Raw genomic sequence first — 23,746 nt, 5'->3', positions numbered from 1 at the left:
CTTACAAATCTTTTTTCTAAGACATTTCCATCAGATATACACTTTTAATTACTCATAACATCCTCAAAATCCTTTAAGGGCTCCAGTATTTAAAAGCAACAAAACCTAACCAACCACAGTAAGAAAAAACAGCAACAAAAGCTGAGATTATAATACAAGATCAGAAACAGTTCTCTGACTGAAGGTATCAACTGATTTGTTTGATCTTATGGACTTCACTTTCTCTACTCAATTCCATCATGACCTTTCTTGTCAAAGCCTTGATTTTAGTTTGATCGCAAAAATATACCTTCACCGGGAATTTCTTTTGTGGGCTGACCACAGTGGCAATTCAGGAGGCTGTAATCTTTCTTCTTTAATTCATGATAAATTTGTCACTGGATCTTGTAAACACTATTGAGTATACATTCAAGCTTTGTTCTTAGAGAAAGTGGCACTTACTTGAGCCCTTGCAATCAAGTTAGCTTAGTTATAGAGCACTTTGCAGGTCTAATAGCTGGTTATGTACTTCTGATAAAATTCCTTTTACCAGTGGCTTAGAGGATAGGGAAACATATCCTCATTAGGATCCCATTATCATTCCACAACATCTTTGTGATGAAGTCTGTATCCATACTTCTTACTGTATTTTGCACGTGCTTTACTGCTTTATGCATGTCCCTGTTGTTAATTTCAGTGCTCCTCTGTTGTGTAATACATACAATGTTTTAAACTCTAATGGCATCCTATGAGGACTGGAGTTCGAAAAGTAGCGATACTTCAGATCATCATAATAATGATACTTGACTGGTTTTCCATGTAAATCCTTTGGGAATGGCCAAAATCCATACAGGTGTATTTCATCACAAAACCTGGTGGCAAGTGTATACATAAGAAGACCAGTGCTGGGTCGTTTTATGTGGACCTTGTTTGTCAGCCAATAGCTGCAAATAAAGAAAAAGTGTATTAGGAAACTCTCACACAACTTCATGTGAATAAATCCTGTAAATTGTCTTTTACCTATTATGCATTCATTTTACACTATAAAAAAGCACAAAAGTTTCTTTCTTATCTCTTGAGATCATAAATGGTGACACTGTTTTGGCACACCTTTAGGCCACCTAGAAGAAAAGCAGTATGTTAGTTAACACAGTACTGGAGAAAAGCTGACCAACCAATTCAGTCTTCAACCTTAGCAAGAAACCAGTCAACTGTAATTACCCTCCTCAGTCAGATCAGTTAAGAGTCTCTCGATAGACACTATGACCTCTTGCAGTATCCAGTTCACCTTATCAAGTCAGCCTTACACATAATATTTAATAGGCCTAATGATTACCTCACAGATCGTTTATCTAAATAGAAAGTAAATGGAAATAATAAATAGATCAAGTTAAGAATATAATTGTCAGAAGTAAACAAAAGTGAAGCTTTAATTTCTTTGCTTCGTTACACATTTAATATGTGTAAATCTTGCCGGCTGCTAACAGTAGATTCCAGAAAAGCAAAATCTTACAGTAGTAATTCTAAAAAGGTTTTATTTTCTACTCAACCATTCACAGATCTGACTGAAACTGTAAGACAAATTTCCTGAGCCAGTAACTGCATGTCTGGTTGTGAGTTTAGAAGTCACAGAGGGTTAGAGTTGCAAGTGGTGCATAGGTACAGAAGGAACATGGGAACTGAACTTCATTCCAGCATGTACTTCATATTAGTCCCTTGAAAATCTATCACCATTCTTTTACATCCCCAGTCTTAAAAAATAAAACTTCACCAAAATAGTGCCATCTTATTACTGGCAAAATGCTTCTCCTCAGCCTGATTCAATGTAAAGTCTGTTAGAAATATATATAGAATAAATAATATATGGAAATAAAAAAAGGGCACTTAGAAACTTAAAACCTAATCATTCTGCTGGTTTGGATAAACAGCAGCCATGAACACAGTTGTACTGGTCAAACTATGAGAACAAGTAGCCTCAAGTAAGGGAGGCAAGCAAATTAGCACTCACACACAAATCTGAACCATTCTATCACTACATTCTTTGTTGTTCTACTATAGCCTAGACAGGGAATTAAGGGAGAGAAGCCTTATCAGAACAGGCTTGTGTTAAATAGTGTTACAGTAAGGTTAGAATTCTGCATATACAACCACACTGCTTTCAAGGAATTTAGCAGTGTAGCAGGAGGCACACCCCACCCACCACTATGAGACAGGATAGCAAAAATATGTCTTTTAATGAAGGCTTAAAGTGTTTCACAAGCATCAGATGTTTGGCAACATTTAAAATAACCATCTCAGTGAAACTGGCCTTTTTCATTTCACTCTTTGCCAAAACAATAGGGCTCAAAGGCTTATGTCTTTGAATCACAGATACAATGCATATGAAGTTTTTGTTGTTGTTGTTGCTGATTTTTTTTTATTGTACTCAATTTCTTTTCTTGAAAGCTGAAGGACTCTGCAGGTAGAAAGCAGTTCTAGGCTGAGTGAATTTTATTTGGCTGTAAGAAGCAAATTTAATGGGGAATTGCTACATGTACAAATGACAAATGTATTGCATACCATTTTTTTCAGTGTTTTCATAAACCTCGAGCTGTTAGACAGAGGTTTCTGAGATAAGATGCTCAGTACCTGTTCTAAGAAACTGCAACATTTCAAAACAATACAAGTCTGAGACTCCAATTCTAGAAGGTTTTCTTTTTAAACTTTTGCTTTCAGAAACGTTATTGAAGAAACAAATCTGATCACTTTTAGTACTTCATATCACAGACACAACAAAACAGGTTGCAAGTGAAACTAATTATTTCATATTTGTCTAAGTGACATTTGTCTCTTCAAAACTCACCCAGGCTATATTCAAGTATTAGGTAAATATTAAGCACACAAATCTACAATGCAGTATCTACAAATTCCATAGGATTTCTAAGTATAAACAACATTAGAATCCGGTTGTGTCTTATTTCAAGTGATTTTGAACTCCTTTCTCTGGACAGCATGGAGTCTGAGGAAACACTTTATAAACCTGAAAAGCTCTGAAGATTATATACCAAGCTCTGTTCACTGAGTGGCAAGCCTGTCACAAATTCTGTTCTTTCTACAGCTATTACATGGAGAGAGCATTTTTAAAAAGAGTTTGAGAAACCCTGTATGGTGTAAAAAAAGTTAAAATATTAACATTAATAAGAAGGTAGGGGAGAAAGATTGTGAGAAAGAAGACAAAACATTTTGGCATTTGTGATGGTTTTAAAGACTATGTCTGTAATTTTTCTTCACAAAGTTTGAGCAGAAAAATGAAAAAAGTAATTAAATCACCATTGGGTGTAAGAAAGCAAAAAATGATAATTCTAAACACTTCCATTAGAGAAGTCTCTCAGTCACTCTCAGTTTGTCTGCCCTCTTCTTTTCTTCTCTCTCCTGGCTGAAGATAACTTACACCTGCATACCGACCTTGACAAGCTAAGTCTAATGAACCCCTCTTGGCTTCTTGGCTTTTCTTTCCCTTTGCATGCCAGCTCCGGGAAGGGGGGGGAGTAAAAAAAAGGGGGTGGTTGGGAAAGAAGCACAGCCCCTCTTGGGGCCAGAGGACTTTGCTGTGTTTTTCTGTTGATTGTGTACATATTTGTAAATGTTGTGAATAGTGTATATTTGTACATATTCATTGCATTTCATCATAGATTGTAGTTTTGCCTGTAAATACAGCTTCATTTGCTTCCAGACTGAGCTAGCCTGGTTATTGTCAGTGTGGGAGGGGGATTTCAGCTCTCCACTGTAACAGTGTTACTCAAGAGTGACTGTGTCAGTGGGAGAAGATAGAGGATGTATGTACTTTCAATTACGTTCAAAGAATACTGTAGAACATGACAAGGCACAGAGAAAAGCAACAGAGGCTATCAGAAGCATAAAGTAATTCCATATGAGAAGAGAGTAAACAGAGAAGCTTGAAAAAGAGACAGCTAAACAGGGATATGGCAGACAAGTCCAAATTTATGTTGTGTGTAAAGAAAGCGAATAGGAATTTAATGACTACTTTAACATAAGCCCTGTCACATAAAGGCTATGGACACAGTGAAGTTGTTCAGTAATAGGTCTAAACTAAACAGATTAAAGTACAATACACCACTGAACAGTGGAATTAATTCCACCAGTGCTTTGGATGGCAATAGCCAACTGACTAAAAGATACAAATTGTTAAAAGTTCACAAACAAAGCAGAGCAGTTGAAGCACCTTCTTAAGCGTTTGCTAAGCTGCACACACCACAGGGTAATAAACATTGATATTTCCTCTGACTTTTCTTCTAAGCCTCTGTAGGCACCTAGTATCGCTACCACAAGCTAGGCAAGAAGCATCTACTTAAACAGGTAATTTTATGTTCTCAGACTCAGAATCCCCTTTCTCTAGCTGTTAGCTAAAACAAATTGCTCAAACTCAGAAGGAATAAAGCCTTTGCATAGGCTTTCACATCTTCACTGGGATTACTCACATCATAAATGTGAACAACTCTTCCAACTGACCTTTTCAATTTATGTGATCGTCTTAAATAATTATGCATTACTTGTCCTTTTCTTACTGAAACATGCCCTGGGCATGAGGCTGCATAAGGAAACTGCAGTGAAAAAAAAAAAGTGTGAACAGTAACACAGAGTGTGAAAAAGTGTGAAAACACTGCTGAGTGTTTGCATAAGACCTACTTTACAGTTTTCAACAAACAATATTTTGAAGTAGCACACTGCACTTCCTCTTATTCTCTTGAGTATACATACTGAACTTAAAGGAGCTCTTAGACAAACCAAGAAAGAAGTTCACCAATGGCTAGTTAGTAGAGGTACTGACATGAGGCATAGCTTTTTTATTTTACTGTATAAACATTTGCTGTTAATTTCAATCAGCATGCTTGCTTTGTGGAATTATCACCCAGCACCCTTTTCTCTGCAGAAGCGGAACAAAGCAGATATCTCAACTGTGTGTGTCAATTGGCTTTTGTACCAAATCTGGGTTCTTTACCTATTGTACAACATTTTTGGCTACCCTGATGGGGCAGACACAAAGCTGTTCTTGTGGGATGAGCACAATTCCAGCATGCATCAACATACTGACTAGGGACTCCTCCAGCTCCTCTCCATTGTCAGGCAGTAAGCAACTTGAAGCTGCAACATGTAAAAGAAATATTTGTATGGGAATACGGGGAATATTCTATTAGTGAGTAGTCAATTTATTTTTTGTAAGAAAGAGACACTTCTACAAGCAGACATGTGACTACCAGAGGTAGTCTTTCACCTCTGCTGACAGGGGGTTGGAGCTGAGTGTACGAAACCATTTTGACACACAACTTAATGTAAAGCTCAAAAGCAAGAGATTCCCTTATGAAGTCCGTTAAATTCTGAAACACTCAATTAACAATACACCCAAACAACTGTTGCTCACTTTTCTCATCCTATTAATCTCTAGTTTCACTGCAATGATAACCAAAATGCCAGTTAGAGCAAAGAGTTCTGTCAAGTCCACCAACTGGTTTCACAAGGACATGCAACAAACCAAGAAAAAAATATTTTCAACCAATGCTATGCTTGGTCAGAAACAAATGTATGATACCTATGTGGAAGGCAGCAGATCCCACAACTGGCAGTAACTTCCCAGCAGAAATTCCTGTCATTTTCAAGTATGGATGTTTTCCTCCAGAAAGATTTCCCATCTTTAACTTGCTTTTCTCCAAGACTGGCTGATATGACATCCTGCTGCATCAATTTCTCTTTTCTACTACATATTTCATAAAGGAGTATGGAGAAATATCACCGAAGAGTCTGTCATAATTGACTAGTATTTGCCAAAAAATTTAGAGATGTATAACCTCCATTGTATAACCTGTTTTATTCTGTTTCTGTGGGTTTCATGCACTTTAAAATGTACCGAGAGGCATCCACAGCAGTTAAGTATCTACTATTATTCCTGCAGATATAAATCAAAGAAAGAAAAAAGGAATTATGACAAATCAGCTGGCCAATTTACTAATATAAAACAAAAGGAACATAAAACAAAAAAAACTGCTCTACAAGTGAAAAACCTCAAACTTGTTGCTTTCTGGATTGACGTTTTTAAGCAGAAAATGAACTGTCTTACTGTCAGTTATTACTATGCTAAAAATCATGGTATACTGCTTTACTAAGTTACCAGTGGCCATGTAATTCACAGCAATTTGAAGTCAGATCTGAACTCAAGCTACTCAACTTCAAATCATCAGCGTTATAGAAATGAACTGTATTTACACACTGGCACATTTCCCAGATATTTCCTGGAGGAAACTTGCTTTGCATAGTACAAACAAGTTTATAGAAATTGAAAACAAACCCAGAAAGATATATTTCCTCTATTCTTTCACATCTGCTTCAGAGGATGATCATAGTATCAAAATAGCAAATAGCAACAAAGGCTTAGCAATCTCATGAGTTACAACCAGGACATCTCAGGCAGTAGAAATCCCAGCTTCCATCACCAGTCTTTAAGGCCAAACCCTAGGGTTTTATTGCAGCACCAGCATACAGAAATCTCCTACATCCGGCCAGCCTGCACCATCTCCACAGCATGGCTCACAGATACACTTCTGAGGTTTCATGCAGTCACGCAGCTTCCCAGCTGATGCAGGCATGTGTTTAAACCTTACGGTTTAGAGGAGAACACACTGTAATGCTGAGGTAGGAGATCTCCTCAATCCCATCTTTCTTAGTCCTCAGGGTTTTGCTTTAGCCATTTTAAAACTACTGCTAGCTCTGCAGAGGAAGATAAAAGGAAACACTGACATGATTTTCTGAACACCTCACTGAGAGCCATGTTCTGTAGTCTGCCTTCTCTCTGTTGCAACTCTGTTCCTTACAGACTAAAGGTGAGAAAGGCCTTATCTGGAATGCTCCTGCCAAACATGAATGTTTCAAATGCTTTGCAAAGCCCAGAAATGGATTTTACATCATAGGACCAGTCTAGGACAAACAGTATACTGCCCTCTTAGACCTTCTGTATGTTACATTTCACCTGAAGCTGAGGCTTTTGATATCAGCATAAGCTATGCTACCTCTTGGTTTCAGTATCACTGATACACTTACTGCTTCCTCTCTGACAACATTTCCCTTGTGGGTGCCCACATTTACTCTGAAATGGAAAAAACAAAAAACCCTCATGAGCCTCCAAAATGTTCTGAAACCAGCAGTTGCGCTTGCTCTCATTAGGTCTAATCTCAGATCCTTTGTGGGTTTTCTTTGCTTGTAAGTAGTAAGAGAAAATAATCACTCATTCTGGTTGGAAACTCCCCTGTATTACAATGCGAGATAATAAACTGCAACTCAAATTTAAAATGAAAAAGCAAGTTCTAGCAATAACTTTCTCTAAGTCCATTTTCTTTGAGCACTTCACTAAAAATACGCTTCAAAAAATTCTTATGATGACCTGTTTCGATTAAATACAGATTAGAAAATGTAAACAAGCTGTCACCATAGTGCTTGTGAGGTATATCAACTATTATTTCAATATAGAAACATTGTTTGTTTTTTTTTTTGTTTGGTTTTTAAGTTAGAAATAGAAGTAATGGTTTTTACAAGTAGTGGACATTTTCTTAATTTTTCCTGTCAGCCATTAATTCACTTGTTGAAGACTGAAGGGAAAATGTCAAAAAAGGACTTCAATGTACCAACCTTACATTAAACTCAAACACAATGTTAATCTCTCACAGATGTATAAACATGTCCTCATGTCTACACAAAGACAGCAGGACAGCTAAGAACATGACTGACAGGAGTAACTTCTACTGGAAGAGATGTCTAAGAATGCACAGAGGGGCATAGTCTTCAGTCTCGCCTGGAAAGAAAATGAGGACTGGTAAGAAATTTATATCTCTACCACCTAACTCAACTATGGTGCACCTTCTAATACCACAGAATCCAGACCTGCCACCTGATCATTTAGTTATTTTCTTTAAAAACATGTTCTGTGCTTGTACTATCAGCACTGACCTAACCACCTGACCTCTTTATCTCCCAAGTGTCTGATACACAGCAAACTGAACATGTTAGTAGGTTTCCTTTAGTCTCTTCAAAACCTATTTGCTGATACAACAAATATACAAATACCTTTCCTCAAGTGATAGATTGATACAGCCAGCAGCCAAGCATCCACACAGCTGCTCTTTCACTCCTAGCTCCCTTCTTGGTGCAGGAAGAGCAAATGTAAGACAACTCATCATCTAGATAATAGCAGGTTATTAGGTGAATGGAAGACACACAGAAAGGCAATAGCACACCACCACCAACATGCAGATTGAGGACCCACCTTGTCTGCTAGCAATGGCTACCTTGGAATATAACCCCTTTCCTGTTTCCTCTTCTGCTACTACAGTATTATTATTTTCTAAGCATGATGCTGCATGGTATGGCAGTTCAGGTCAGGTGCCTGGGATGTATCCCTTCCCAGTTTTCTACCCGCTATTAGCCTACTAACTGGTGGGGCGAGTCGCACACTGAGAAGGCTTTGACAATGCAAGCACTGTTCAGCAACAACCAAAACACTGGCATGCTACCAATACTGTTTAAACCTGAAACACAGCACCTGTATTTTGACACAGGTTGCTATGATGACCATTAGCTCCATCCTATCCAGATCCAGTACACCTCAAAAAGAGAAATAAACAGAAGCTTTCCTCCTACACAACAGAAATATTCAAACCCCTGGATTTCTTGTGTGAAATGTCTAGATGGACTACTTCCTCACAACCTGTGCTTGTAAGGAGGGCAGCTGTTTGCCTTAGTATTTGGTAACCTCAGACACAAAATACCCAAATGCTACTCAGTATTTCTGACTTCAAGCACTTAAGTCTTTCTCGATATACAAACAACAGCCCAAGGACATCAAACAAACCCATTAAAATATTATTGAAAAAACTTGTATGCATTAAAAAGCAAGGCCACAGTAGGCATGAAGTCAAACTGCTCCTTCCTATCCTGACAGCACTGGCGACTATTTATATATTATCACAAACAACCTAGTGACTTGGAGTATAAGGTAACTGACTGCACATAGTGGCATCATCATCTTTCCAGGTACAGTGGGGCACCCAGAATTGTAATACAGAATTACAAAAGGAATAATAACAAGCATGTGTACCCATTTCTATCTTACCTCTTTCAATTTATTTTGGGCTTTTAGTTCCCATCCCCAACATGTAACAAAGATCCAAAGAGAAAAAAATAGAATCATAGAATCAAGAAGGTTGGAAGAGACCTCAAAGATCATCGAGTCCAACCTGTCATAGCTTAGTCTTTCAAAAAAGTAATTCTTTTTCTAACTATTCTTACTGTTTTTCCAGACAAAGGGATCACTTTGGAAAACAGAATTGTAAGCATATTTAGAAATGGTAGAATTGTCATGGTATCATAACAGCTCTCCACTTTTACTGAGAAGTTCAGATGCAAAGGCAGATGGTAGTAGGTAAAAATCTGAGAAGGGTCAAAGCTGGTACAGTTCACATAAACTGACCAAAAGGAAATGCTACACCATACAGTGTATAAAGCTCTAACTTTGTTTGCTTATTTCCCACATTACCTTAGTAATTAAATAAGTATCTGAAAAAAATCTATGAGTGGCTGGATGCTCAATACAACTGCTCCTCATCACAAGTTCAGTAAGATCAAAGATAAAGATCTTTGAAATGTCTTGGTAGGCACTACAATAAAACAAACAAACAAGCAAGCAAACAAACACCAAAAAACCCAAACCCAAACCAACCAACCAGCAGAATTGTTGTTATGCCTTATAAACATCACTTTAAAACAGGAAAGAAACCTGACAGAACTTCCTCCTGCACACTTGTTATCATAAAGAATCAACTGACAGTTCACCTTGTGTCAAGAGAGAAGAGAGAAGCTACTCTCTATCCTAAGTGTTACCTGCCCAACATGACTTTTGATGGGACTCCAGTTTTCTCAGTACTTTGGCTCACAAAAACAGACTACAAGAACTGTTTCTGGTTTGTCTCTCAGGGACACAGGTTGCTCTCCTCTAATTGAAACTTTTCTAAGACTGAATTTTAGGTAAGTTTTACAAGTTGCTCATAATCAGGAAAAAGCAGCTGGCACAACAAAAGGGACAAATCATCTCTCCTACCCCAAACCTCAAACCAAACACACAGAATTTTATTATCGAAAGTAAATAAAAATAAGAATAACGGTTCCCTCCCCAGAACTGTGATCAGGCTTTTCATAACCTACTTTGCAGAATGGGCCAGGCAATGAAAATAATAAAAAGCAGACAATTTAGTGCACATTCAGTTTCCCCATTGAAAAAGGTCTCCTTTTTCTCAAAAAGTGATGTATCTCTTGTCAGACCTTGCTGAATCTTTGTGAAGGCAGTCTCATGAGGTACATAGGCCCAGCAGCTTGTAATTAGATCTTAGGCTAAAACATCAACCCCAGAGAGTCTCAGATTTAGGAACAGAAGCAACACCTCCTGCTTGCCTGGTAGGACAGTATCTCAGGAATCCAAACTAACTGGCATGCCAGCCTTACCATGTGTCACAGTGGGGCAAAGAACTGTAATATAGACGTTCTATTTTAACGTTCACATATATGAAAACTGTGATAGTACTCCACTAAAAAGATGGAAATGTGACTTCTTTTCCTAATATATTGCTTACCTGTATGACGTGATGCAAAAGACATTTAGTATCATACTTTCAGTTTAATGACCATTTAAAAATATTTTGTTTTCTACAGTGATTATTTATTCATCTACAAACTCCACAATGCCTTAGAAATGTATTTTATCAGTAAAGAAAAAGTGAGGTCTGATAGTAATAAGGAAAGAAACAGAAGTATTTACAACATAAACTGCTCCCAGCAATTGTTATTAGCACAGAGTATAGAGAACTATTTGACTTCTGAATGTTGTTTCTGCAAGTATTTTATCTGTAATTACCACAGGAAAGGACTCTGGAGCTCTGGTGAAGTTGTGTAAAGTCACCTACATTCAAAGAACAACTGTCTGCTTTCACTAATACAAAAAGAAGACTCTTCGCTGAGAAGTGACCTTTGTATGGGAATCCTGCCATGCTTAATGCAAGATCAACCCTAATACTACTCTTTTACAGGCAGTATCAAGGAGGAAATAAGCTGAGCACAGGCAAATCCCACAGGACGTCCAAGCGATTATTCCATAACCAAAAGACAGGAAGGAATTTATGCGAAGCAATTTCAGTGACACTGTTGCTGAGTGACTAAGTGACTCAGTGTCTGAGTTCATGGGATGGCTCCAAAAAAAAAAAAAAAAAAGCCAAGAAGACATTCTTACTCATGCAGATGAGCATGAGAACTTTGTTTCCTGGAGCTGGGAAAGGAAGGAAACACAAGAAAGAACTTTCCAGAAAACTACTGTGTTATTTAAGACTCTGTAGCTTGGTGGGGTTGGTTGATTGTTCTTACTTAAATTACCAAAAAAAACCCCAAACAGTAGTAGTATCAGATGACATTGCTAGGTATAATGTGAAGTTTAACACCAGTTGTGATGGCAGAGCTCTTGCTGCATTTCCTTCACAGAGACAACGTAGGTGCTGATTACAGTTTTTAAACAAAGCCCCCTAATAGACCTTCAACTATCTAACTGAAAGACTTCACATTCTGAATTACTATTTACATTTTATAAATTTGCCCAGATTTAGCAGGTCTAGAAGAGAACAGCTGTTTGTAAACTGGAAGTTATCGCATTTGTTCAGATTTATACACACACACAAGTACACTACACCTATCCATGTGTTATAGGCATTTTGAATACTCGAAAATTAAATATAATTAAGGCTCATAATAGCTAAAGTATAGCTGCATAACAAAACAACTATGCAAACAACTATGGAAGCTGAGCAATTCAGTAAAATATTAAAGTATTTCCAAAGGATTTCCAAATGGCAAAGGGAATATGTTAATTTTTTCCAGTGCCACAACTGGAAATGCAGAATACAGCAGTTAATCTATTTGAGGCATGGCAGAAGAAGAACATACTCAAAAGTCCTAATACCCCAAAGAACAATATATTTCTCACACTGTCATACTGTATCAGGGTAACAGCTATCTCTCATCATGCCTTATGATCTTATATCTGCTGCTGTAACAGTAACACTTTTTAGGCAGATACTGATATACAAGCAAATCCCAGTACCTTATGGCACCTCCCAAACCTCCCCAAACAGAAAGCATAGTTCAAGGAACTCAAGCACAAATAGATACAGCATTACCATTGTCTTCTGAGTGTTTTTAATACATAGTCCTACACACTCTTAATGACAAAGACACTGAAGCCTTAATCTGACAGTCTTGTTTAATTATGTGGTTAAAAAAGACTTTGCATAACACAGGAATGCCTATTTTTTTCAACAAGTGGTTAATATTTTTAATGATTCTGACCAATGTTTTTGAATTGCCCAAGCACCTTGCCTATATGTTTTCAGAAGGAACTCATAATTTTCAGATCAGCCAGACTTGGTATTTAAATTATATTTTTTGTCCTGCACAAAGGAAAACATGCAGCACTTTAATTCCCCTGCTTTCATAAATATCCTTTGAATTCAGACTATTTTTTTCATTATCACTGTAATGATAATAAAAAATGACTGTGCACAATAGTGAAAGCAAAAAGTTATGTGGTAACACATTTCAATTGTTTGCATTAGAGCAGTTTAAATGAGCAGATGACATATATGGACAAACTTATCATAAATGCAATCCATTACAACAACAGTGGAAATATCATACTCCTTTTAACATTTCATAAGCTTTTTTCTACCTGGTAGGAATTCTCGTTGTTGCAAAGACAGACCAGTCTTTTCCAGACACTTACCCTCTGACAGCATGAATAAGTCTCAGTGATGGGTAGGCCGTTTGCACTTTCAATTTATTCTTAAGGATTAACGCATTAACCCACTCCACATGTTTCTCTCCACCTTTTACCATGAAAGCAGGGATCCAAAGGACACTGTCATTCAGCATGGATAGTCTACGCACAAATTTTTCTCTGTCGCTCTCCTTCCGAAAGCCTCCAAAGGCTCTTTGTACAACTGATGGGTTCATGGTAATAAAATCAGATTTAGTTCCCACATCGGCAGCAAACTCCACCACAGGAGCTAGATTGCACCTGAAAAGATTAACGGAGAAGTGAAAATAAACACAAAACTAACTCAGAAATATGTGTGCATGAAGGGAAAGTTGAAAACAAACATTCAAAACCATTTCAATGTATGAGAAAGAAGTAGTATCAATAATAGGTAGCGTTTTACACAGCTTGGACACAAACTAGAAATAAAAAAACCCCCCACATTAAAGGTATATAATCCTGTGAGAAACAAAAAAGTCCTTTGTACATTTGAAAAACATGTTATCAAAATGTGTTGACTGTTAGAGTAGCACATGACTAAGAGCATGCTTTTTAACACCTATTACCTTTCATGAGTGTTCATTTGTCATCATGTTACCAACAGCTCACACTCTTAAAGGAAGCCAAGCCAGCCAATTAAGGTATAATTTACAGGTTAGTCATTGCAAATTTTTTTTAACAGTATTTAAGTATGATTTACAAATCAACTTTATCTCATATGGAATGAGTTTTTGGTATTTTAATTTTTCATATTATCTCTGCAGCTGATCATAGGTTTTCATTTTTTTAATCTTAATTTAATTTATAAATGAAGTATTAAGATTTCCAGTTTTCATTAACATCTCATTTTCATTCCTAATTTTGCAGTGGCTTTGTGCTTTTTCCTACCCTTGAGAAAAAGGCTGCCTCAGGCCTTTTTCCATCATATATGACCTCAGTTATATAAATACGTATATATGTAATCACACTAAGGCAGCATTCTTTGTGGGCATCATTGGATGCAGGTGACAAAACACAAGCAATTCAGAAATTAACTGTGACCAGTAACATAGCAGCCAATATGATTCACCTGAGACAAATGACCTCCACAACATTCTCAGTGATATAGCCTGTAACTAGTATGACCCAAACAGGTATCCTGACACAACAATACTTTCACCTCTCTTGAGGTGAAGGATCCTAAGCAGCAATACTGGAACTAAGTCGTTTATGTTATTATATTTCTAATATAAATAATATTGTTTTAGTTCAGTGATTCTTTACTGGTGGCGTAAACTTTCTACACAAGCTTATCCCCTACCGTCTTCCAATGGCCAGATCTTCACTGGCACACAAAAATAAGGGAATTCCACAGGGCAATCTAGATTAACAACTACTAATGACCCTAGTCTTGACTGATAGTACTAATTCCTCAGAACACTGGTTTCATTCTGTATTTACCAACTATGAAATGGTCATATCGTCTCCTGAAAGAAACGTTCTAAAGATCATAAAGAGATTCTTAGGAGACAGAGCTGACCAAGTTTCTGATAAGATGTGGGCAGAGGTAACTTTCTTAGAAAATGGATTTGCATTGTACAGTGTCATTACATATCTTATGCAACAAACCATCCACATATACTACAGGCTGCTAAAGGTAGTATCTTCTAAAGAATTACAGTTAGGGCACAAAAATAATTCCCACTGACTTGAATACTGGTTTTGAAAATTGTTTCTTAAAATCTTAATGCATGAAACTGTAACCTGGAATTGTCAGAAGTTTAGTGGGGCATAAAATCTAGTAAAAAACAAAACAAAATACAGAAATTAAAACAAGGATTTAAAATTAACCAGGAAAGAGGCAGTTGACTGGAGATTGGCAGAAGTGATGCCCATCTACATAAAGGACTAGAAAGAGGATTTGGGGAACTACAGGCACATCAGTCTGATTTAGGTGCCAAGGAAGAGCACGATGCAGATGATTCTGACTGTAATTATGCAGCACATACAGGACAACCATGGGATTAGGCTTAGTAGTATGGGTTCATGAAAGGCAGGTCCTGCTTGACGAACCTGATTATCCTTCTGTGACAAAATGACCTGTTCAGTGGATGAGGGAAAGGCTCTGGATGTGATTCACCTGGACACTGTTTCCCACAGCATTGCCCTGGAGAAACTGGCTGCTTATGGCTTGGATGGGCATGGTCTTTGCCAGGTGAAAAAACAACTAGAAGGCTGTGTGCAAAGAGTAAGCTGGTGGCCAGTCACAGGTGTGTTCCCCAGGGCTCCATATATTTTACAAGGATCTGAATGTGAGGATTGAGTACACCCTAAGTTTTCAAGATGTCACCAAGTCAGGTAGGAGCACAGATCTGCTTAAGGGTACAAAGCCTTTACAGAGGAATCTATCTGGACAGAACATTTCAGTTGGCCAAGGCTAATATGCTACAGTCTTGGTAAAGAGTGGCAGGAAAGCTGCCTGGCAGAAAAGGAGCCAGAGGAGTTGGTCAACAGCAGCTGAGTATAAGCCTGAAGTGAGCCCAGGTGGCTAAAAAGGCCAACAGTATTTCTGGCTTGTATCAGAAAGTTTAGCTAATAGGACTAAGGGAAGCACTTGTTCCTCTAGACTGGGCACTCATGAGGTCACACCTTGAATACTTAAGCCACATCTCATTTCCTTCAAAGAGTGATTCCAGTGCTCACTAAATTAGAAGTGTCAACATTGAATATTTACAGATTCACAGACTGTATTGGATTGGAAGGGACCCTCAAAGGTCATCTTGTCCAATCCCCCTGAACTTAACAGGTATACCTCCAACTAGGGTCACAAGTCTGATCTTGAATGTCTCCAGAGATGGGGCCTCAACCACATCCCTGGGCAACCTGTTCCAGTATTTTGCCACTCTCATAGTAAAGAATTTCTGCATTATTTTCAACCTATCTACCCTGCTTGAGTTTAAAACCACTTAAAGCCCTTCATCCTATTGCTACAAGCCCTTCTAAACAGTCCTTCCACAGCCCTCCTGTAGCTCCCTTTCAGTTATTGAAATGTAGTTACTAGGTCTCCCCAGATGCTTCTCTTCTCCAGGCTGAACAGTCCCAATTCTTTCAGCCTGTCTTCATAGGAGAGGTATACCAGCCCTCTGATCATCTTTGTGGCCCTCCTCTGGTCTATGTCCTTCTTGTGTTGGGTGTCCCATAGGTGGACATAGTACTCCCAGTGAGGTCTCACCAGCAGAGAGTTGCAGAATCACCTCTTGCTCTGCCTCTTTAGCCACAGCCCAGGATGTGATTTGCCTTCTGGGATGCAAGTGTGCATTTACTCTGTATTTATCCACAGAGTTGGAAAATATAAAACATCTGCTAAAACCTATCAGCTACAATCAACACATTCTTCAGTACAGAGTAAACAGAGTAAAACACCACAAGCGATTTCATTTTAGTTGAAGAGTTTGTGCTAGTGAAACCTCTGACACTTAACCTAAATTGTTAGTAGCTGATAATTTGTATTTCCAGAGGAGTTCAAGAAAATTTTATAGAAAGGCATCACAGAATGATTTAGGCTGGAAAGTACCTCTGATGGTCATCTAGTCCAAAACCGCTGCACTGAGAAGGAGCCCCATCCAACCTGATCTGGAATATTTCAAGGAATGGGACATTTACTGTCTCTCTGAGCAATGTATTCCAGTCTTTCACCACTCACTGTAAAAAAAAAGTCTGCCTTGTCTCCAGTATAAATATACCCTCTTTTAGTCTAAAAGCATTACTCCTTGTCATACCACAACACGACCTGCTAAAAAGTCTGTGCCAATCTTCTTAATATGTTTCAGGGCAAATAAAAATAACTACTGTGTGTATTTGCACACAGACCTAAATATATCTAAATAGCTTTTGTTACCTGTTTCAGAACCTTTATCTTAACCTCTAATGCTTCTTTATGCTATGCCACAGTTTCATACAGTTGTTGGAATTTAAGTTTGTCAGCAAATGTCAATCATCTCCCGTGAATTCTCATGACTCTTTCCAGAAAACTCTGTATTCAGAGACACACAAAACCACAGGCTTATTTTCCTTTAAGTCAATTTAAGAAGCCTATTAACTGAACAACTTTGTAATAGGCAATGAGATTCCTTTGTTACTCTAATTCTAGCATATTTGACTTAAGGCTCAGAATGCACAAAACTGCTGAGGTAAGGAAGACTGCTGCACCACAAGCTTTACCATTATGTGCCTAAGAATTTGTACACAACAAATGAAATCTTACTTTTTAATTCTTCTCTTTTTTTTTTTTTTTTAAGCTGACATTGCAATATTATATCCAGCTGAAAGAATAAATAGAAGACTATTTTACTGAGTTTCCTTTCTCACATGCCACATTACTGACACCTTGCAACAATACAATTCCTTAAAATTGTACTTCAAAACACAATTTTGTGAAACACACCATTGGTTTTCATCCATTTATAAACTTCAGTGTTGCCTTCATGTTAGTCAGCCTGCGAGTAAGATGGCTACAGTCAAAGCTGAGCAGGATACATTTGCTATGAGGTTACTAACACTTAGGCTATGAGAAGTTGTAATTAACTGTCACAGATAGCAATGAAGATGGACTTGAGACATTAAGCAAAGAGCTGTAAGTACAAGCATCCACAATATACCTCCTTATCCTGAGCCTAAAATACTGACTGTTTCCAGAGGAAATTAAGAAACACAGCTTGCCTCAGGAAAAATAAATTTACAAAACAACGGTTTTCATTATTTCATTAGCTCCTTAGGGGAAAAAAAGAAACCTTTCTCCATAAAACTTCACTGTAAGTGTATTTTTAAAAACTTAGCAAGCATATACTATTTCATAATATAATTCTCTTTAATGAGAATCTCTAGCTCCTTTTTTCCCTTGCCCTAAACTAGCAAATATACTTGAGTCACCATTTGGTCTCTTGCTTCTTTTAGGCATTACCTACTATAGAAGTGTGCAGAAACTGAACACTAATTAAAAATGCAATGTTGATAATTTTTGTAATTGGTACTATCAGAGGCAATAATACACCAGGTAACCTCAAAGTAATGCTTGCAGTTCCCATTATTCCCACGACATCAGCCCAGATAATATCCAAATCCTCAGTGCAGCTACTTCAACAAAGTAGTCAGTCTAAACTTATTATTACATATCAATTACACGATTTAGGTAATCAGTAAGTTTACATGGCCAGTAATTTACATTGTATTTGTGTAGAATCATGATATTAAAAGGCAAATAAATATATAAAATATATATAAAATGCAGAGGTTCCACACAAGCTTTCAGTGTGACAGCAGAGCATTTTCAGCACAGGGACACACTGCACTGCTATCACTGAATAGTTATCTGGCATAAATGGGAAAAAAATTAGTTCATGTCTGAATTATCACATGGTATTTAGGTACCTGCAGAATAACTGAAATCCTAAGGTACATAGACCAAAACACCTCAGCGACTGAAAACCTATTTTTTCCACAACTGTCTGTTGCACTTATTAGTTACAGTAGGATATTATCATGAAGAAGTGAGCAAAAAAGAAAACCACCAATGGCTGGAGTTGCATTCTATGCAAAAGACAGAAAATTTAAGTAAGTGCTGCTATACCACACCTATAGCAACATAATCAACCCTGGGCTTGCTGTGGTACCTTTTTAGCCAAAACACAGGCATAACATAATTAGTCTAAAGAAAATAATGTTTTCATATTCACGAAAACACGCTCAAATAAGAAGTCAGTTATCCTACAGACATTCAGTCCAACTTGCTTGGTCACTAGTAAACCTTATATATATACACATGTCCAATATGTAATATTCATATCCGCTGGTATTTTCAAGTTAACTGTAAATAGAAGACAAACATTTGCTTGAGTAAAAGTGATTATTATTTCTGTTTTATTTGATACTAAGAACTACAATAACATTCTTCATACAGTAATAATGCAAGAATTTGCCCTGAGTCTGTACCCTTGTTAATCCTTTAACAACCTACGCACCTGACATTTACAGGCTGAAATAAAAGCTTAGAAACCACTCAAAAGCCCAAGCTGCAAAGAAGTGCTGTAAAAATTATTCTCCTTAAATGAGCAACCACATCTCCATTGTGTAATTAGAAGGTCTGTCCTTTTTTGCCTTCCAGAACAGATATGATTATCTTCTGCTCCCATCACAGTCAGTCACTCAAAAAACCAAGATGCAAAGTCAAACAGATTATCCTTCTCTTCACACAGCATAAAAGAACAAATTTATTAAAGGACTACAAGTTTTTTTCCATGTGAACTTGACTCATGACAAGAATTGCCAAGTCAAATAATTAAAGCCAAAGGACACTGGAAAAATAAGAGCTACATCTACCCAACAAAATTTTATCACCAATAATGGCAAATATGTTCAAGTTTGATTCCTAGATATTGACGAATCAGCAAGAAAACACTCCAATGAGAGAAGCAAGAGGTACTTCAATTCAAGGAAAGAAGAACGTAGTATTTTTTCATGGCTGTTCTTTATCAGAGCAGCTCTAAGATAGTGAGACAGCTGCACTCAAGAGGTCTGTTCTCCATATAGTCCAACTGAAATGAAAGGGACTTTCTCAGAAGTAGTGTCACCATAAGAAAAAAACCCCAAGATTACTCACAAGATTTGGGGTTTTTTGGTTGATTGGTTGTTTTTTAACGAAATAACCTCAAAACTCTACTTGGCTTTTGCTTTGATGTAGTTCCCACCATGGATGCCAGGTTCTATTAATTAAAAACAAACAAACAAACAAACAACCTCTGAACTTTGGCACTGTTCAAATTCTGAACCCAAAGCTCAGCTGGATCCTACATGGTACTTATTTGCTATCAGAAGCAACTCCAGAAATCTGAAGGCCATTACTTGGCAATATTTAGTATTGTTATTTTACATTTAACCAAAATGTGGTTCGATTTTTCCGGAAGTCCTACATAACTAATGCATTTTAAAAGGTACAACTTAGTATAACAAGTTCTTCTGACACAGCTCTGACATGAGATTTTTCAGCATCACTAAATGTAGACAACAGGGGAATAAGATGTGTACTGCATTTAAATCTCACAGGGAATGAGCACCAGCTATCTGACCCTTTTCACTTTAACGTAAGGAAAAAATCCTTTACTTTGAGGGTAATGGAACACTGGAACAGGCTGCCCAGACAGATTGTGAAGTCTCCTTTTCTAGAGACTTTCAAAACTCTCCTGGCACATTCCTGTGCAACCTGATCTAGGTGAATCTCCTTTAGCAGACAGGATGGATTAGATCATCTGTGGAGGAGATCTTCCAATTTCTACCATTCTGTGATCCAACAGCTAAAGAAACAGTTGAAAACAGTACCATGCAAAAACGTGCTCCTGCAACAGCGCTGGCTATAATTATACACTTAAAACGTAGTCTGGTTGATTATCTCGTATTTTCATTCAAATCCATTTTATGGAATCAGGGATTTGTGAATTCTTCAGACACCTTCCATGTTTGCAGCATGCTTTAGCTCATAACTATGAAAGCAGCAGAGGTGCAAGGATCAATGTTCACTTAACACATGGTATGAAAATGTAAGAGATAAAAAGGAAAATTATATATGGGAAACAGGAAACAGTTCATAGTCACCACGGGGTGGGGGTCTTAATAGTGAAGAATCTCCTTGCTTCCTGTTTTCAGATGGGTCACTTTTTGTACTGTCAGAACAGGCATGACTTCCCTATATTTGTGGAATTAAACCATTTTATCCTAGCAGAAGACACACTCCTAAACTCTTGAGTTCTGATGTAAGAAGTAAGCCCTTAGGCGATCAAGTAATTAAAAGTAAGCTACTGTAAAATGTTCTAATTACTCTATCAACATGCTTTGAGAAGCATCATCATACAGAACTGAGTATGCTTGGACTTCTCAAAGGAAGACAGACATTTATTAGTGACTTTGGATGACTTTCAAAGGCATTGACAGTATCAAACTATGCTATGTATTGACATTCTTCTTTGTCCTTACTTAGGCATGTATTCTGTGTCCTTACCAATTATTAACACCTTTACAGCAATATCAAAATTCAGAATACTGAGTTTATTGTACTGTAATGCAAATATCAAGAGATGTCTGTTTTGTCCACTTTCACAAACCTATGCTTTCAGTTGCTATCAGTTTTATGATGAAATTAACAGTATTACTGGTGTTATTATTTCTGCTCTAAGAAGCAACTGAAAAACACACACTTTTGTTTCCAACCTCAGAAAGAAAAATCAACTGGGTAACATATTTAACCAGAATAGTATGATGTCACAGCATACAAGCATAATGCACTCAGCATCAGGAGATTCTGCAAAATTACTGTTTATCAGCCTATACACCTAGCTGCATACAGTACAAACAGGTGGTAAGTAGAATGAGTGCATTTTACTGTTGGAGAAATCAGCTTAAAGCAATGAGAGTAACAGTGTCACAGTACATTTTAATACCAGAATCCAAATAGAAATAGAAGTGAGTGGCTACCAAGTGTGCCAGTACCATTAGATCACACGATTAAATATCATGATGCATACAACTTTGTAAAACGGAGAAGAAACAACATTGGAAACTATATTGAAAAACACTTTACCTTTAATTCAAAATACAAATGCATTAACTGCTATCTACTTTAAACAGATCACATCTACATATGCACCACCTGTTCAGACACACATAAACATGTATCATACACTTTAACATCATCATCTGTGAACTTCTAGAATCTTTTAACCTTGATTTGCAAATCCAAAAATTACATAGTATTAAAATTCTCTGTAGGTTGCAGAGGCAAGTATTCTTTTCCTGGAAGCTTAAAAAGACTATTGTTCATGGCATCATCAGACTAACTAGTTATTACATTGATCCCTTTACTAGCCATGTGAGATTGCAGAGTTACAGAATGTTAGAGGCTGGAAGGGACCTCGAAAGATCATCTAGTCCAATATCCCTGCCAGAGCAGGATCACCTATACCAGATCACACAGGAACTCATCCAGGTGGGTCTTGAATATCTCCAGAGAGGGAGACTCAACAACCTCCCAAGGCAGTCTGTTCCAGTGTTCCATCACCCTCACAGAGAAAAAAATTCTTCCTCATGTTCACATGTAACTTCCACCCACTGCCCCTTGTCCTGTCATTGGGCATCACCAAAAAGAATCTGGCTCCATCTTCTTGGCAGTCACCCTTTACATATTTATAAACATTAACAAGGTCACCCCTTAAAATCTCCTCCTCTGCAAGCTAAAAAGACCCATCTTCCTCAGTCTCTTCTCATAAGGAAGATGTTTCACTCCTTGAATCATCTTTGTGGTTCTGTGCTGGACTCTCTCTAGTAGCTCCCTGTCCCTCTTGAACTGAGGGGCCCAGAACTGGACACACTATTCCAGATGTGAACTCACCAGGGGGAGAAGACCCTTTCTTGGCCTACTAACCACACCCCTTCTGATCCACCCCAGAACGGCATTGGCCTTCTTGGCCACAAGAACACTTTGCTGGCTCATGGCCAACGTTCTATCCACTAGGACCCCCAGGGCCTTTTCCCCTTCACTGCTCTCCAACAGGTCAGTCTCCAACCAATACACGGGGTTGTTCTTTCCCAGGTGCATTTGCCCTTGTTGAACTTTATTAAATTCCTCCCTGCCCAACCCTCCAGCCTAAGTCTCCCTCTCACTGAATGGCAGCAACAGCCTTCAGGTGTGTGAGCCACTCTGCCCAGTTGTGCATCATCAGTGTACTTGCTGACAGTGCACTCTGGGCCCCCATCCAGGTCGTTGATGAATATATTGAATAGAACTAGTCCCCGTACTGACCCCTGAGAGGCTCCACTACAAACAAGGTCTCCAACTACACTCAGTCCCATTGACCACAACTCTTTGACTTCTTTCCTTCAACCAGTTCACAATCCACCTCACTACTCAATCCTCCAGACCACACTGCCTCAGTTTAGCTGAAAGGATACTGTAGGAGATGGTGCCAAATGCTTTACGGAAATCAAGATAAACCACATCCACTGCTCCACCATCATCCATCCACCCAGTTATGTCCTCATAGAAGGCTATCAGGTTGGTCAAACACGTTTCTCCAGTCTAAATAACTGGTCAGCAACAATAGTTTCCTGGTGTTTCTATTAAGCTTCACCATCTCCCTTTCTCCCTTCTGTAGTTTTCCTGTCTTTTCTTTTGGTAATCTGATATCCCTGCAATACAGTAAATTGCCCTCATCTCAACTAACAGCTCTGCCTACTGGGGTCTTCCGCCAACCCCTGTGAAGGGTGAGGGAGGGTGTCAGGGGTGTGCGTTTGGGAGCAGGCTGTGTTAAACGCAGTACACATACACAAGTTTATGTTCTCTTTAAAGGCCACATGGCCTGAATTAGTTAATCTCCTATGAGATAGCATCACCTAGTTTCATAGATAGTTAAAATATGGGGAAGAGCATAGAGATGACTGTGAAGACATTCAGTGCGTGATTTGGTAAAAGTATTTACCTTGCCTTCTGAAAGCAAGTTTCTTTTGTCAGGAAAATTTAGTATCTAAATCTTTCTTTAGTCCCATTCAATGAATCACACCTAATCTGTGAAGAGTATATAAAAGGCTAAATGTGCTTTTTAAATGTCATGTTTTTTGATTCCTTCTGCAGTAAAGATGCTAATCTGAAAGACCAGTGGGAAAGGGAAAATAAATAAGGAAGATGAAAGAATAGTATGTTACTGTTTCAGTTGCCACATGCTGGTACACCTTTCAAACAAAATATTTGTATCTTGCATTGTGTTATGTACTGAGAAACCTTAGTTTTTCTTTCACATATCCTTTTTTTTGACACCATGTTTCATCAAGGTGAAGAAAAAAAGGCAAATAATTTGC

At 37.9% G+C, this 23,746-nt stretch overlaps 1 protein-coding gene across 1 annotated transcript in view; it reads right to left on the bottom strand.

Moving 5' to 3' along the window:
- Window positions 1–389: 389 nt before the first annotated feature.
- The window catches only part of ST8SIA4 (ST8 alpha-N-acetyl-neuraminide alpha-2,8-sialyltransferase 4), a 36,221-nt gene continuing 12,864 nt past the window's right edge, over window positions 390–23,746 (bottom strand). The window contains exons 4-5 of the mRNA XM_054397766.1: window positions 12,839–13,132; window positions 390–923 (exon numbers count right to left, since the gene is read on the bottom strand). Coding sequence (XP_054253741.1) covers window positions 641–923; window positions 12,839–13,132 — 577 coding nt within the window. The 3' untranslated portion in view covers window positions 390–640. The remainder of the gene's footprint in view (window positions 924–12,838; window positions 13,133–23,746) is intronic.

This window comes from Indicator indicator, chromosome Z (assembly GCF_027791375.1).
Source record: "Indicator indicator isolate 239-I01 chromosome Z, UM_Iind_1.1, whole genome shotgun sequence".
NCBI classification, from domain to species: Eukaryota; Metazoa; Chordata; class Aves; order Piciformes; family Indicatoridae; genus Indicator; species Indicator indicator.
Note: the sequence above shows the minus strand (reverse complement) of the source record. Positions and strands in the feature narration are given on the sequence as shown.